The sequence below is a fragment of the Melanaphis sacchari genome, unplaced genomic scaffold (assembly GCF_002803265.2).
Source record: "Melanaphis sacchari strain LSU unplaced genomic scaffold, SCAv2.0 Contig221_pilon_pilon, whole genome shotgun sequence".
In the NCBI taxonomy this organism is placed as follows: Eukaryota; Metazoa; Arthropoda; class Insecta; order Hemiptera; family Aphididae; genus Melanaphis; species Melanaphis sacchari.
The window spans coordinates 1,035,675-1,051,134 of NW_020271098.1; the positions used below are offsets into that span (position 1 = coordinate 1,035,675).

Here is a 15,460-nt window from a genome sequence, read left to right on the forward strand (position 1 = left end):
AGCTAAATAATAAAGTACGTCAAATTTTACAATATACCTGTCTATACACACATTAACATCATGCTTAGAATTAATTGGTGTCCAGATAATGTACCACACTGTATGCAATATGACGTATTATTGTAACAATTATTCAAAAGTAAATTATATAAATATGAAATATTAAAGTTTTAAGTTTTTAATATTTTAGACATAATTGCGCCAATGATTTATAGCCGGGACCCAACTTACTTATTACCTTCTTATAGCCGGGACCCAACTTACCTACCACCATTTTATACCCGGGACTAAACTTACCGCTTTCAAAACGAACCCAAATTATCACGGACCCAATTCTCCTAGCTCCATATATTATACTATTACTATATATCAAATTGGAAGATTATGAAATAATAATTATTTAACCAATTAACCATAAAAGTAATTTATTAAATTTTCATTTGATTAATAACATAAATTTATTAAAATATTAATTTACAAATAAAAATTGCAAAATTATTTTTTTAACACCTTCAAATATATTTATTACTTGTTCTATGTATTCATTCGTTGTATCATCATTTTTTTCCCTATGTACATTTATCATGCATAATCCATCAAGTCAATCTCCACTTATTGTAGATCTTGTGTAAACAATTTTTCAACACTTTCTAGAGGGGAACATGTCCCTCTCTTGCCACCAATATGGGCGTCCTTGCCTGTAACTAAAGAATAGATTATGATAATAATAAAATTGTCTTAATAACTAATTAATATGTATAAAATATTATTTCAACAATCTTAATTAAATTTTATTTAAATAGAATAAACAACATTTAACCTTGCCAAATTATATACATTTTTATACTTAAACCCAGCAACGACGGGTAATTCAGTTAGTAAGTAATAAAATTAATAAGTAAACTTTGATTTTTCTAGAACTATTTACTACTTATTAAGCCTGTAATAGTTAGACCATGTGGGTCGCGATAAAATTTCAAGGAAAATTCTGAGTCGTGGTTCTAAAAAAGATTGAGAACCACTAGGTTAAAACATTTTTAAATAGTATAATAATACTATATTATCAACAATATCTCTATTATATTAGTTACTAAGTTATTTAACATACCCAATAATAAGAAGTCTGATCAAAAAGAACCAGAACAAATGAGTAATGTTAGTAACATTAGTCGTAATGTTATTACGACTAATCTACACATGATAAGGTTTTAAATTATAAATAGATGAATTTCCCAAGTATAAGTGAATTTTTTAAACAAAATCCAAAGTCACTATCACATCTCAGTCTAGTATTACACGTGGTTAAATCTAATTGGTTTATTTCGTGCACCGTTTTCGATATATCTGAAATTAACGAACAACGTGTGTAAATTAAGTTTTTCTTGAAACTTGGTAAAAATGTAACAGAAATGTAAGCAATGATTTAAACTACTTTTGGGGATAATTCATTAAGTTATTCCGTGACTTTCGAGTGGTTTAAAGTTTCAAGGACGGCCAACTGAAGATGATCCATGTGCTAGAAGACTGTCGACATCCAGAAACAGTGATGTGGCGAAAATTTACGAAAAAGTGCAAAATGACCGCAGATTAATCGTTAGTTAGTGAGTTAGCATATATGGCAGGAATTTAAATTGGATCTTGTCATGAAAATTTGCAGATGAGAAGGATTGCAGTCAAATTCATCCCGCGATTTTTGAAATTGGAGCAAAATAAAAAAAAATTGTTTGACAATTTGTTAAAAACTTAAAAATCGTTTTGTTGATGGATACGATCCGGAAACCAAGTTCTATTCATCTCAGTGAAAAAAAAATACAGCAAATATGGCAACAGTTCTTAAAGCTATCACTTTGGAACAGTTCCAAAGAACTTTCGAAAAATGGCAATATCGTTATTCTTTAGGAGTAATTTGAAGGAAATATCTTTAAATAATATGTAACTTAATTTTTGTAGTTATTAAAAATAAAATCCTGACACTTTTTGAAGAGACCTCGTACATAATACAATATTTCAATATTAATTTTCAAAAATAACAATGTAAAAATTACTAAAATTATTTAGAAATATATGGTATCTAATAAATATCAAGTTATGAAGATGAATGAGTTCTGTACCTCAGTAAGTATATCTACATCACAAAATATACCTTTATATTTTGGTCACTATATAAGTTGAATATCGCAATATTTTTTACTGTAGCTACTGGATACACACAATACATAAAATACACTGTATTAGAGTCTAGAAGATCATAAAATATATTTTTGTATCAAACTTTGTGACATAAAGATAAAATATTCAAAAACTTAATCAGATTCAATGTTCATTCAAGCATTTTTAATATTCTTACCTATATGATAATATGAATCATTGTAGCAGTTTAATAAAGTGTATAATACATTACACAAAAGTCCTAATATATAGCCGCGTGCAGCTATCTCTGAGCGCAATGATTCGAAAAATATACACCACGCAATAAAGTATAGAGTTAAATTGATCTTTAGCGTGTAAGTGGTTTATGTTTCGTTCAGATAAGGGTTTAAAAATGAATAGGTAATTTTACACATCATAAATATAATACAGATCGATGGGTTGGAAAACAATCATCATATTTAATATTATGAAAGCAACCGGAAAATTTACACCTATCATTCTAGTATAAAAAGACCTCGTTGAGGTCCCCAAGAGTGTATTGTGACTTTAAAACATTGTCGTCACTACACAAAATGAATAAGACGTAAGTTCAAGTATTAGGAGCAACAAATATATTTTGCGTACTCGTATTTTTTCACATTTCTTATACAATCGTAAATCGTATTACAACATGATTAAATTATTACTATTTGTATGCTACACATATACAGTATTCATTTACAATTTACGATTTGTATATTAAAGTGTTAAATTAACACTGTCAATTGGTATGATTTTAGGATTCTATCAATCGTGGTTGGCGTTATTTTCTTCTTGGCTCTTCTTGGCTCACACTCGAATGCAAACGTGTGCACGATTTCGGAAAATACTTTGTAAGTAACTTTTGATCAGTTATATTATTATTTAAAATTGATATTTACTGACTATAATAACTGAAATCCATCAGTTGATCCTATAAAAATAAAATCATTTAAAATTTACAGTATTAACTAAAAAGTTTAAAGTATTTAAGGAAATTAATGTTAATATGATATGAATAAAATTAAATAGAAATTAGAACAGGAATTTTAATAAACTAAATATTATAAGATTAAAAAGTGGGCAAGTGAGTACTATCTTGTTTAACAGTACCTATAAATTTCGAGAGGTTTATAATAGTGAATGAATTAAATTTTAATTTAATGATAAACCATTAAATACGAAAAATAAATTCTGAACGAAGACTATCTGACAGCTTAGTATATTTTAGAAAATGTTCATTAATATTGCTAATAAAGTAATTTATTTTATTATTACTTATTAGTATCACTGTAGATTTATTTAAATATTTTTGAAAACATTGCATTCATTTTCATTATGTTATTATAATACAATTTATGATAATATTATTATAATAATATACTGTCGTCTGCCAAACTGTAATAAATACGTTGAATTATTTTATTAAATATAGTGTACAGTGACATTATGTTAAAGGATTTTTGATTATTTAATCATATAACATATAAAATAAGCTTAAATATTTTTTTGTCTATTAACAAAATGTCAAAACGTTAATTTAGTAAATATACAATATACATTATACAGGTTTTGGACCCCCTCACTAAATTTTTTTTTTTTGAAATGGCCTTGAGTTCAAAAAATTTGATAAATACTACATATACACATACTTATACAGTTATACCACATGACCCGATGATAGTTTGGTTAATTTTGTACGTAATGTAAATAATTTCCGAATAGTTTATCTTCTACTGTAAATATAATATTAAGTACTTTTTTAATTCAGTGAGTTTTAGTTAAAAACTAAAAAACAATATCTACATATTACAATTTTATAAGCTAATATGTACTGATATATTATAATGATGTAAAATGTAAAAAGGACATAATATGTTTGTAATATAAATAGCTTAAAAATAGCCCAGATATTTAGATAATCTTATGGTGTACAAGTGTACTTATGTCCTATACTGTAAAAAAAAATAATAAGGTATACGGAATGATAATAAATTTCAAGTCTTAGCGGTTTATACCTACTCATACGAATTAAGTCGACGACTAAACTATTTGTTTTTTCTCACGACTACGTGGAATATGGTAAATACTCGCTCAGCAGAACCAATTTTCTGTTGTTAGTGTTAATATTAAAGTAAATTGACCTATTATTTAACATTAAATAAAGAACTAAAGAATAATATTTGTGAACTGTGTGTGTACATTGAAATTTTTACGATAATTCATTATTTCTACAATATATGCATATTTAAATTGTAATAATACATACTTGCATACAAACTTAAATATCGTAAACAATCCAACATACAAACAGAAAATAATGTTCTTAAATTCCTAATATTAAGTTTGATAATAGGGCAATTCACTCCAATGTTAAAACTATTAATAATGGCTTTAAATACTCTGCTGAGAGTAAATATTGAAATATGTTAGGTTGCACGAGGGTTAAAGAGAGAAATAAATAATGCGAACTTTGCAATAACGTACATTTTGAATAACCAAAAAATAATTAAAATTACTTGAGAACATTTGTATTAATAAATAATTATATAATTTATTTACAGTGATGTTTATCGAAAAATATCAAATAATGAATTGGTGATGATTTCAAATGAGACAGATCAATGCAAATTTAACCCTATAGACAACTATTACATTAGAGACACGTACAGAACTAGAAATTTGAACATACGATCCGAGAGACGTAAGATTAGCGTAGACGGAAAAGAACAAGAGCGCAGGGTTTGGGTTAGAATTGACGATATTAGAAAGGGCAGATTGACAAGATCGGAATCATTACCTAACATCCGTCGCGAACGAATTCGGAATGCAAGAGAGAGAGACATTGATATAAGAGGCATTCTTCACCAAAGAGCTTTAGAACGGAACGGCAGAAAGATTTTAGAACATCGTTCTGATGAAAGAATTTTTAGACGTGAAGTAAGAGATAGGAATTACGATGTGCAAATAAATCGAGATAAAACAGACAAAAGAAGCAGAACAGCGCATACTAGACAGGTAAGTACTCATCAATATTCATACAGATGTAATAAATTAATCTAAAATATATTTATATATGTTTATAGATTGGTATGATTGCTATTAAAGATAAAGACGACGCGTCTTCATGGTAAATTTCCATTCATATTAGTATATAATGTTATGTTATAATTAAACGTGTATATTTTTTAGGCCATTCTCAAATTTTGTTCAGTCAGCAATTGGTGTACTTGGACTTTACTATTTTGGGATGCACAGTAAAAACGTTAAGTAATTAGAATCGTTACTTAAAAGAATATGTTAGTGAACTCATAGTATAAATATTATAAAAAAATTATCAAAAATATTAATGAAATAATGAATATATGATTACATTTTTCTTCCAGAACAACTATATTTGTGTTTTAATTAATTTTTTTGCACCTATTATCAACTATATTTTATTGGTATAATATTATATAAAAAAACATAATGTTATACAGAATTTATTTAAATACTAATTTCCTCAGTAAAATTTAAGAAAATTTGACTATACATATATTTACCGACTAGAGTATAAATATTATATATATATTGTAATAAATAAATATACAGGCTTAAATGTATAAACAAAACAATAAATGCATTTATAAGAAATTAAGCTTAAAAATACAATTTCTTACTTGATCGTACTCCATTTTTTAATGTGTTCACTCAAATGTAAAATTTCTTTTTTAAATGATTGTCATGTCAATGTGATATCAATACATTTTACAAATATTAAATTTTTATATTTTTATTTTTAATTTTGTAAACATTATCAAGTATTGTTTCTATTTGATCAAGATAATTGCGTATTTGTTTATTTTTTTCTGATAATTTTATTCTGTATTGATTATGTGATTGTCCAATTTCTTCAAGGAGATTACCAATTATAATATGTAACTGTGATTCTCTAGTCATGTTACGTTCAATTAGTTCATTTAATTGAAAATCATAACTCTTTAATGTCTCTTCGATCTAAAGCAAAAAATAAAAATAATAGAAATAATAGCAAAGATTGTTTTATCCTAAACAAAGGTAGTTTTCAATTATAATTTGAGTATAAAACTATAAAATTATAAAATATAAACTACATGTTTAGTAAAAGTTTAATTATATAGGTATATTATCTATTTTTCTGTTGATAAGGAAGTTACAAAACTATAAATGAAACTTACAAATTTAACATAACTAATAATATTAGAATATACCATACTATGATATTTTATTCAATTATCTATCAATCTAAATTAAAAAATAAGAAAATAGTTAAATATAAAAAAATTATATCTAATCAAAATCTCTTGAAATTATAAAAAAAAATATAATTAATAAATAGGTATGACATATAGCAAAAACAACTAGACATTTTAAAAATAATATTTAAATTTGACCTATTTTAAACAAATTTAACGTTTGATACATATTGGAAAAAACTGTGTATAATGTAATATTACATTCCAAGTTATTTAATTTTGAACTAAACATTTAATTATTAAGTTTAAAAATTCATTAATGATTTGTATACTTACATTTTTTTTCAAAAATGATTCACAATACTGATTTAATTGCTGATATTTATTTTCTAAATTGTGAATTTCTTGTTCTTTAAACATAAGATTTTTTTCGAGTTCTTTATTTTTAAACTGAAAAAAGTTGACAAAATGTAAAAAAAATAAATTTTATATTATAATGTAATGTTTTATTTACTTTATAATATTTTAATTCTTCTTCCATTTTTAATTTATTGATTTGGTTCTGTGTTTTATTATTTTTAGCAAATTTATCATATGTGTTACACATAATTTGTAGCCGATTGTGATTTTCCAGCATAGATGAACTAACTTTAAATTGAGATTTTTTTAAGTTTATTTTAGGATCAAGAATCTAAAAAACATAAATAATAAATATTGAGTTTAATTAAAGTACATAAAGATCCAGTATAATTTTTTATAATATAATACATTTATCTATTTTAAGAATTAAGTTTTAATGATTTAAGAGGCCAAAAGCTTTTAAATAATTATATTATGTCTAAAGAATATTTATATATTTATATATTTGGTGAAAATTTAAATTCTATTGTTGTATTTCTTTTTTTCACTTAAAACAAAATTCATTTAGGTGTACTTTCTCTTTCATGCTGTAGTTTGATAGTTTTTTTCTAGTTACCTAATTATTTGTAAATGTACTGGAAATTGTATTAATACTTTTCTTTAACAAAAAGTTGTTCAAATTTAATATCAAAAACCATATTAAAAATTGAAAATTGTTGCAAATTCTATGATTTAAAACATAATGACTAAAATAACAGACATAAGAAATACACATTTTGTTCAACCAAAGCATTTTCAGTTCTGCTTCATTTGTAAAAATAAATTATTAAAGTAAACATTATACATTATAAACTTTTTGTTGTATTTTTTTGATTTGATAAATGTTTTCACACAATATTGATATTATAGAAATATTTTTATATCTAAGAAATTAAGACAAAACTTAAAACACAAATTATCTGGTTTGAAATCTGACATGAAATTAATCAAAATGTTTCAAAAATGTTAATGAGTGAATAAAATATGATAAAAGACATAGAAGTTTCGAATTCCATAAAAATGTTTTTGAATTATAATAAAATAATTAATGATGATATTCTTTATTTAAGTATCTAGTTTCTTTCAAACTTGAATATGAAATGCCTATAAAAATAAATAGTTGTATACATTCATTTTTAGTTTTTATTAGCCTCCGTATAAATTACTTATGACAAGTGAGTAACCTCATAGGTTAGGTTAGCTCAAAGATTAGGTCAATTTTAACTATATAAGTAAATTGAACATCTTTATAAATAAATTTGTAATTTTTTATAATGTTGTAATCATATTAAATGTTTAGAGTAAAAAAATGTGCACATGTATTTTAGATTCTGAGTGGAATGAAAAATAGATATGTATATTTTATAAAAAAGTGTTTTTTTATAAGTGTCTATGTACACGATAAGTAGTTGAAAAAAAGATTTTTAACTTTAAAAGTGGTTTTAGACAGAAAATTGAATTTAATTTAAGCTTTAAAGAAGTCAATATTAAAAGTTCACAGTAATTTTTTATATAATTGAGAAAAACAAACAAAAAAATTAAAGAAAAATGAGAACTTTCACACAAATCTAATATTATTATTAAAATAATTGTCTTGTAACCATAATTACCAAAATAAACAATTTTTGCTCAGCACTTTTCATATTTATTATGGGTACTGAATTCAACAACAAGTTTTACTCGACATCTAATGTAAAGTAGAGCAGTACTCATTTGTCATTTTTAAATATTTTAAATAATGTAGTTATTATAGTTATTTAGTTACTTAAAATCTACTTTACATTAGATGTCGAGTAAAACTTGTTGTTGAATTCAGTACTATAATAACTACATATGAGGAACTTTCTTACATAACATTTGCAAGCATATAAATGGAGCAAAAATATTTCTACCAAAATTAAAAAAAAATAAATTTAAATATCAAAAGTCTATAAATAGCTTAATACTTTGAAAATTATACCATGAATAGAAAATATAAATATGACAATTTAGTGAAAATTTCAAGTACCTACACTCTATAGTTAATCATTTTTGAATTACACCATAAAAGAAAATCAATCATGTCAAAAACTAGTTTTATGTAAAAATTTCAGATTTTTCCTTTTTTATTTTTGGTATGAAAATTTTCAATTTTGATTTCTTTAAAGTATAAATTAGATCACTAGGGTCCTACTATTAAAGATATTGTAGTTGAAAATTATAGAATTTTTCTATTATAAATTGTATACATATACATTAAACACATCATGGTAAAATTAATACATTCATTCTTCTACTCAGATTCTAAAATAAAAATTAGGTATTTAAGTATCTGAGCAGCATATGCAATTCAATTTATAGAATATATTCAAATTTTGAATACATTTAGTAGTACACAAAGTTATGCATTCAGTAGACAGTGGTTAACATTCACCTCGAAATATTACAAATTATACTTCACCTTGACAAATAATGACCTACATAATAAAAGAAATTAATATATTATATTATTAAACATCAGTTTATACACAACATATTCCAAATCCATAAATTTCAAACATTAGTATGTACAGTGGATGTCTGGTTTCTTGGAATGTGGTTTATTAACTGGTTATAGGGGTTATTGACACAGTCAACTGTCAACACATTATATTTTTAACCTTTTGTTATTCAAATATAATTTGTAAAATATATGTTTTTTTATTTTTATGTAAAAAAAATGACTACATCAATGTTGTACTTAAAAACTATTAATTTTTAATAAAAAACAAATTTAAATACTAGTAAATTATAAAATATAAAAATTATTTAGATATTTAAATAATTGTTTACTCTAAAATGTTTAAAATGTTTATAAATATTAAGTACTTTTTAGTTTATTTTTAAGTTTTAACTTTACAATTATTAAAGATTAGAAATTATTTAATTTAAAATTCTTTTTTTATTTAATTAATACAAGCCATTATATAAATTGTTTAATGATTAAATTAATAAAGCAAACGCAATTGTCATTAATAACTGTTAGTATGAAAAGATCTATTGTAGATATTATAAACATATTTTTATTTTATGTTAGTCATTAAAATACAATAGTAATGTAAAGTTAATGACAAAAAGATATAAAATATTCTATTCATGTTTATGTCAGAAAGTAGAAAATTTGGTCAATAACCAGTGGTATTAATAAAATATCAAATAGGTGTGGTTTGGATTGGGATCATAGTACAGTACCGGTTTCTGTATATATTATAGAATTCCCCATGGTCAAGAATCAATTTAGTTTATCCTCATTTAGTTGTTCGAAATGGATGGTTGTTCCAAAGTGCTTTACTGTGTGTTTACACTTTTAACTTTAACAACATTTACAATATGTTTAGAGAATAATGGTCAACATCGAGATGTTGAAGGGAAAATAACTTATGATGGAGACCAAGTATTTAGAGTTGAAACAGTAAACTCCAAACATAGGAAAAAAATCAAGGAATTAGAAAATCAAGGATGTAAGTAAATATGAATTTTCATTAATAAATGTAATTGAATTAATTTGAACACAATTTTTAGTGATTGAAAAATGGTTTACCAATTCTACATCAGTAGATATAATGGTAAAAAAACACAACTCAGAAATTGTAAAAAATACACTAAATAATGGATCATTATTATTTGATGTTTTTATTGATGATATACAACGAGCAATCAATGAAGAAAACCCTCCAATAAAAGAAAACGATTCAGAATTATCCAGAATACAAGGTTAAATTTATTTACAAATAATAATTATGCTGTATAAATATTTAACTGCATACATTTATACAAGTTAATATAATATTAATTTGTGTTTCACAAAAGTACAAATAAATAGTTAAATTAAAAATTATCATAATATACTTTGTAATGATTTTAGTTATATTAATTACTAATTTAATGATTTTAGGACATAATTTGACATTTGAACGTTATCATAAGATACATGATATATATAAATACATTGATTACTTATCTCAAGAATATCCAGATATTGTGGAAATTGAAACTATTGGTAATACATATGAAAATGTCCCATTAAGAGTGATACGTATTAAGCCAGACCAAAATGCAACTAATATAAAAGCTATATGGATCGATGGAGGAATACATGCTCGAGAATGGATTGCAGTATCTTCAGTATTATATTTAATAAATGAATTGGTATATAACAGAGAATCATTGGAATCTCATATGAATAATATTGAATTTCACATAATACCAATTTTAAATCCAGATGGGTCAGTATTAATTATATAATTATATAATTTAACAAATAGTAAATATATCATTTTTATTTAGCTACAAATATTCTCATGAAAAAGAACGCTTATGGCGAAAAAACCGAAACAAGCAAACGGCGAATTCGTGTATAGGAACAGATCTTAATCGTAACTGGGCATACCACTGGGGCGAGAGTGGTTCTAGCAAATATTCATGTGCAGAAATATATAAAGGAGTAAAAGCTAGTTCTGAACGTGAAACTCAAGCAGTGGTTCAGTATATTATGAAAAATCCAAATAAATTTAAAGTATATAGAAAATTTTTTTATTTTTAAATAATAAGTTATAACTTATAACTAAACTATAACTTATAGATTAAATAAACATATTTTTAGGGATTTCTGACGTTTCATAGTTATGGGCAATATATCTTATATCCATGGGGTTATGCCAAACGAGTAACATCTGATCAGAAAGAAGTACACCGTGTGGGCCAGGCTATGGTCACAGCTATTAAAAAGGCTACATCAAATGAATATACTGTCGGAAATAGTGCAACACTTTTATACCCAGCAGCTGGTATATGAAATTTAATAAATATTATTTACACAATGTCATCAAAGAATATCACCAGTGTCACTCAAGCAGTTATTTTTTTCATATAGTGGGTAGCATTGGGGATACTCGTAATAAACAAATTACAAATGTCACTAGTACACATAGTGACATCTAACAAAGATTAATTTTCATCCATAATTTATAGCTAAGAAGGACATCCGTCATGGATGACACCCATTTTAATTTTAGAAATGTATTCATCTTGATAATACAAATTGATTAATACCTAAATCATTCACTAAATGCTGATAATACAGGTGAAACGATTAAACTTATGTATATTCCATATAAACCATACATATCTAGTTAATTTTATGTATGGTGTAGTAAAAACATAGAAAACATATCCATCATCCAATGGCATAATTATGGTGAGAAGGGGATGATGGGGAAAGATCCTCCCTTGACTTATAATCAATATAAGATTATTTAATTATAAAATTACCAATATCATGTTATAATCACAGATATAATATGCAATATAGGATTATAAGAACATGGTGTGGTATAATGTTTAGACGCAGTCACCGAACGTTAAAAAACTTAGAAATCATATCTTACTTTATAAATTATAGAATTTATTATAGTTAGGTTAGTATTTATAAAATTATGTTTAAAAAAATAATATATTTGTTAGAGGGGTATGGGGAGGAAAAGCCCCCATTTTATGTTTATTCAATAAATTATATATCCCCCCTCAAAATAAAATCATAACTACGCCACTGCCGTCACCAAACATGTGAAAAAAATATTCTACATAAGCCTTACTGGTTAGAAATTTCCACAAAAATGGTAAAGATTTTATAAGAATAAAATATTTTAGTAACACAAATTTCTAATTAAACGATATATAGTATGCAATTAAATTTTTTATTAATACAATACAATGTACAATTAAAATTTTTTAGGAGCATCTGATGATTGGGCAAAAGGAGTTGCAAAAATTAAGTATTCGTACACTGTAGAATTGAAAGATACAGGAAAATATGGATTCATCTTACCACCATCTGAGATTTTATCTACTGGAAAAGAAGCATTTGCAGCAGTCTCAGCGCTAGCTAATGAAATAAGTTCAGAAAATAATAATAATGTATAAAACTATTAGCTTACCTTTAATTTAGTTGTACATTTTTTTAAAGACAGAGAATGAATATTATGATGTTTTCTTTCCTCTTCTTTAACATACTTATTTATAGTTAAATTTTCTAAAAATATAATTAATATTTAAAAATTAAAATTGTATTTATTTTAAACTCTCAATTCTAAGACCTAAATAAGATATAAATTGATGGTTGTCTCGTAATGTTTGTCTATATTATATTTCCATTCCCCTTACTACAAATCCCTTACTTGAATTTTAATATTTATATTTTTTTATGATAACTTAACACATTTATCATAACAATTTTTGACAATTCATAAATTACGAATTGGTAACAATATTTAAAAAAAATATTTTATACAATAAAAAGGTATCTAAAAACAGAAAAAGAATATAAAAATCTAACTTTATGGTATACCTATAATTTGTAAGTAAATTATAGCTATTAAATAATTCAAATTAAGGTACTAGCTAACAAAAAAAAAAAAAAAAAAATAAATATATATGTACATTTAAAATATATTGAAATAAATGAACTATTTCATATTTTAAATAATATAAAAACAAACATAAAATATGTTTTATATTGAATTTAATAAAAATGTATTTAAAATAATTATAGATGGCAAATCCTAAAAATTATGATTTTCAAAAAATTAAATAGAATCAAAATAAATTTTTGAAAAAAATAGTTAATTATAAGGCTAAACACCATTAAATTTCTCAACACAGTTAATTATATCTTTTAAGTCATATTTCCTAATATATTCTTAATACAAACCATAAATTTTTGATGTTTTTGAATGTTTCTCTGGAGTTAAAATACATTGAGAATTATTTTTTAAATTAAAAATAACTCTTTTTGTATCATTCCTTTCAATTTTAGGCTGTGCTAGTATAATCCTAGTATTATTTTGTATACTTTTACAGTCTTTTGATGATTTAACTTTATTTGTACTTGAATATGTTTGGAAGAATGGAAGTGTTTCACCAATTATTTTATCAGCTTCAATCAATAAATCATCAATATTTTTACCTGCAAATTCTCCTGCAATCATTCAAAATATAAAATGAATCAAAATTAAGTAGTGTAATGTGTAATTTACCATAAAATGTAGAGCTCTAAATTAATTTATTTTTTTATTAGTTAATATTAGAATTTACTTAACATACCTTGTTAAATTATAGTTTTTAGATTTTTTATTATTTTTTTTATAATTAATTTGTTGGTAAAATTTGAATTAACTTCAAAATCTAAAAAAATGAAATAGGTAATAACTGAAAAATATTAGTACTTATGTATACATGTTACCATGAAAATTAAATAATTAAGTAAAACTAGGTTTTACTAATAATTAATGATAGAATTTTTTGTATGTACTCAGTAAATATTAAGCATCATAATTTAATTAGGACTTTTACTAAACACACTATGTATATCTTAGGATGCACAAATATAATTAGTAAAAGCTGACTATTCTTACATAGTATATTTTAATATTTTTAATAAACTTGCAATTAATTAATAAGTTATATTATTGCTCAGCTATGGTTTTATTATTTACCTTTTCTTTATTTGTTTGGATTTTAAATAATTAATTAATCAAAATATTTTTGTATGTTGCATTGTTAAGTTATTGATGTAAAATATGTGGTTCAGTTTATTTTAATTTGTATTCAAAAATTTTTCTTAAATGTTGGAAATTACATACATATATATGTTTTAATTTCGGGTACATGAAAATAAAATTTAAGGATGCTCAAGTCTAATCTAAAATGCAAAGTTTGATTTCTTATTTGTCTTTTTCATATTATTTTAATTGTATTTAAGCACACATATAATTGTAAAAAGATAAAAATGTTTTATATAATCAACTTGTTCATAGAATCAAAACAACTTGTACCAATGTGATTACTTTAAGCAGAACTGTATTTTGCTCACTAAAATAAGCTATTTTTCATATTACTAAAATAATTTATATAATAAATGAAAATTTTGAAAAGTATTTAGTTACCTATAATGTCTTGGATAGTACAGTCCTCTTTACCAGATACTAACAATTTTTCCATCTCAGAAATTAAGAAATCCATATTGTGTAGCAAAAAAAAAACCATCTGATAACTTATTATTAGTGCAAGATGCCTATTACATAAAAATCTTAAAATTATGGAAATAATTGTAATAAGTATTAAACATTAATAATGATTATTGGTTGATGAATGATGATGGTAAATTAAAAATTAGTTGATATTATCACTGTTCACTATCACAACTTATTATATTTTATTATTCCTTATCAATAGTAATAATAATAAATAAAAATAGTACACAGGCATATTATTTATAACTTAAAAGGTATCACAGTTACATTTCATCTATTCTGTGATTAAACCTTAGTAGTTAGTACCTTACATAGTGCAGTACTACCAGGGTAAAGACGTAACTAACGATCTATCTACAAATATGGTTACATTTTTAGACATAATTTATGCCTTAATATACACTATACAGTATTGGAGTCATTGAGTCATAGAGACTATAGAGTTATATTACTTAATACTTACTACTTAGACACTTAGTCCATGCGGAGATTAGGTTTCCACATTATCAATCATCATGATAAAATTCTTAAACTTTATTGTATTAAGGCATTAAGCACATCATTAACCCTTAATCCTTATATTGGTGGCTGTAAAATGGAGTCTGACTGTTTTATAGTTTATACATA

General features: G+C 24.0%; 3 protein-coding genes across 3 annotated transcripts; 2 read left to right on the top strand and 1 right to left on the bottom strand.

The window, feature by feature from the left end:
- Nucleotides 1-2,386: 2,386 nt before the first annotated feature.
- Nucleotides 2,387-5,549, top strand: LOC112594150. Its single transcript, XM_025338806.1, has 5 exons — nucleotides 2,387-2,734; nucleotides 2,931-3,023; nucleotides 4,734-5,187; nucleotides 5,256-5,299; nucleotides 5,362-5,549. The coding sequence occupies exons 1-5, from the start codon at nucleotides 2,724-2,726 to the stop codon at nucleotides 5,441-5,443; spliced, it is 684 nt and encodes a 227-aa protein (XP_025194591.1). The 5' UTR covers nucleotides 2,387-2,723; the 3' UTR covers nucleotides 5,444-5,549.
- A 349-nt stretch (nucleotides 5,550-5,898) lies between these two features.
- On the bottom strand, nucleotides 5,899-14,901 carry LOC112594164 (interaptin-like). Its single transcript, XM_025338820.1, has 6 exons — nucleotides 14,747-14,901; nucleotides 13,513-13,779; nucleotides 12,740-12,834; nucleotides 6,901-7,077; nucleotides 6,723-6,836; nucleotides 5,899-6,168 (listed from the first exon to the last, which is right to left on the bottom strand). The coding sequence occupies exons 1-6, from the start codon at nucleotides 14,844-14,846 to the stop codon at nucleotides 5,929-5,931; spliced, it is 993 nt and encodes a 330-aa protein (XP_025194605.1). The 5' UTR covers nucleotides 14,847-14,901; the 3' UTR covers nucleotides 5,899-5,928.
- On the top strand, nucleotides 9,981-12,776 carry LOC112594163 (carboxypeptidase B-like). Its single transcript, XM_025338819.1, has 6 exons — nucleotides 9,981-10,264; nucleotides 10,326-10,517; nucleotides 10,699-11,029; nucleotides 11,091-11,319; nucleotides 11,407-11,590; nucleotides 12,538-12,776. Exons 1-6 carry the CDS (start codon nucleotides 10,069-10,071, stop codon nucleotides 12,723-12,725), a joined length of 1,320 nt encoding a protein of 439 aa, XP_025194604.1. The 5' UTR covers nucleotides 9,981-10,068; the 3' UTR covers nucleotides 12,726-12,776.
- Nucleotides 14,902-15,460: the final 559 nt, after the last annotated feature.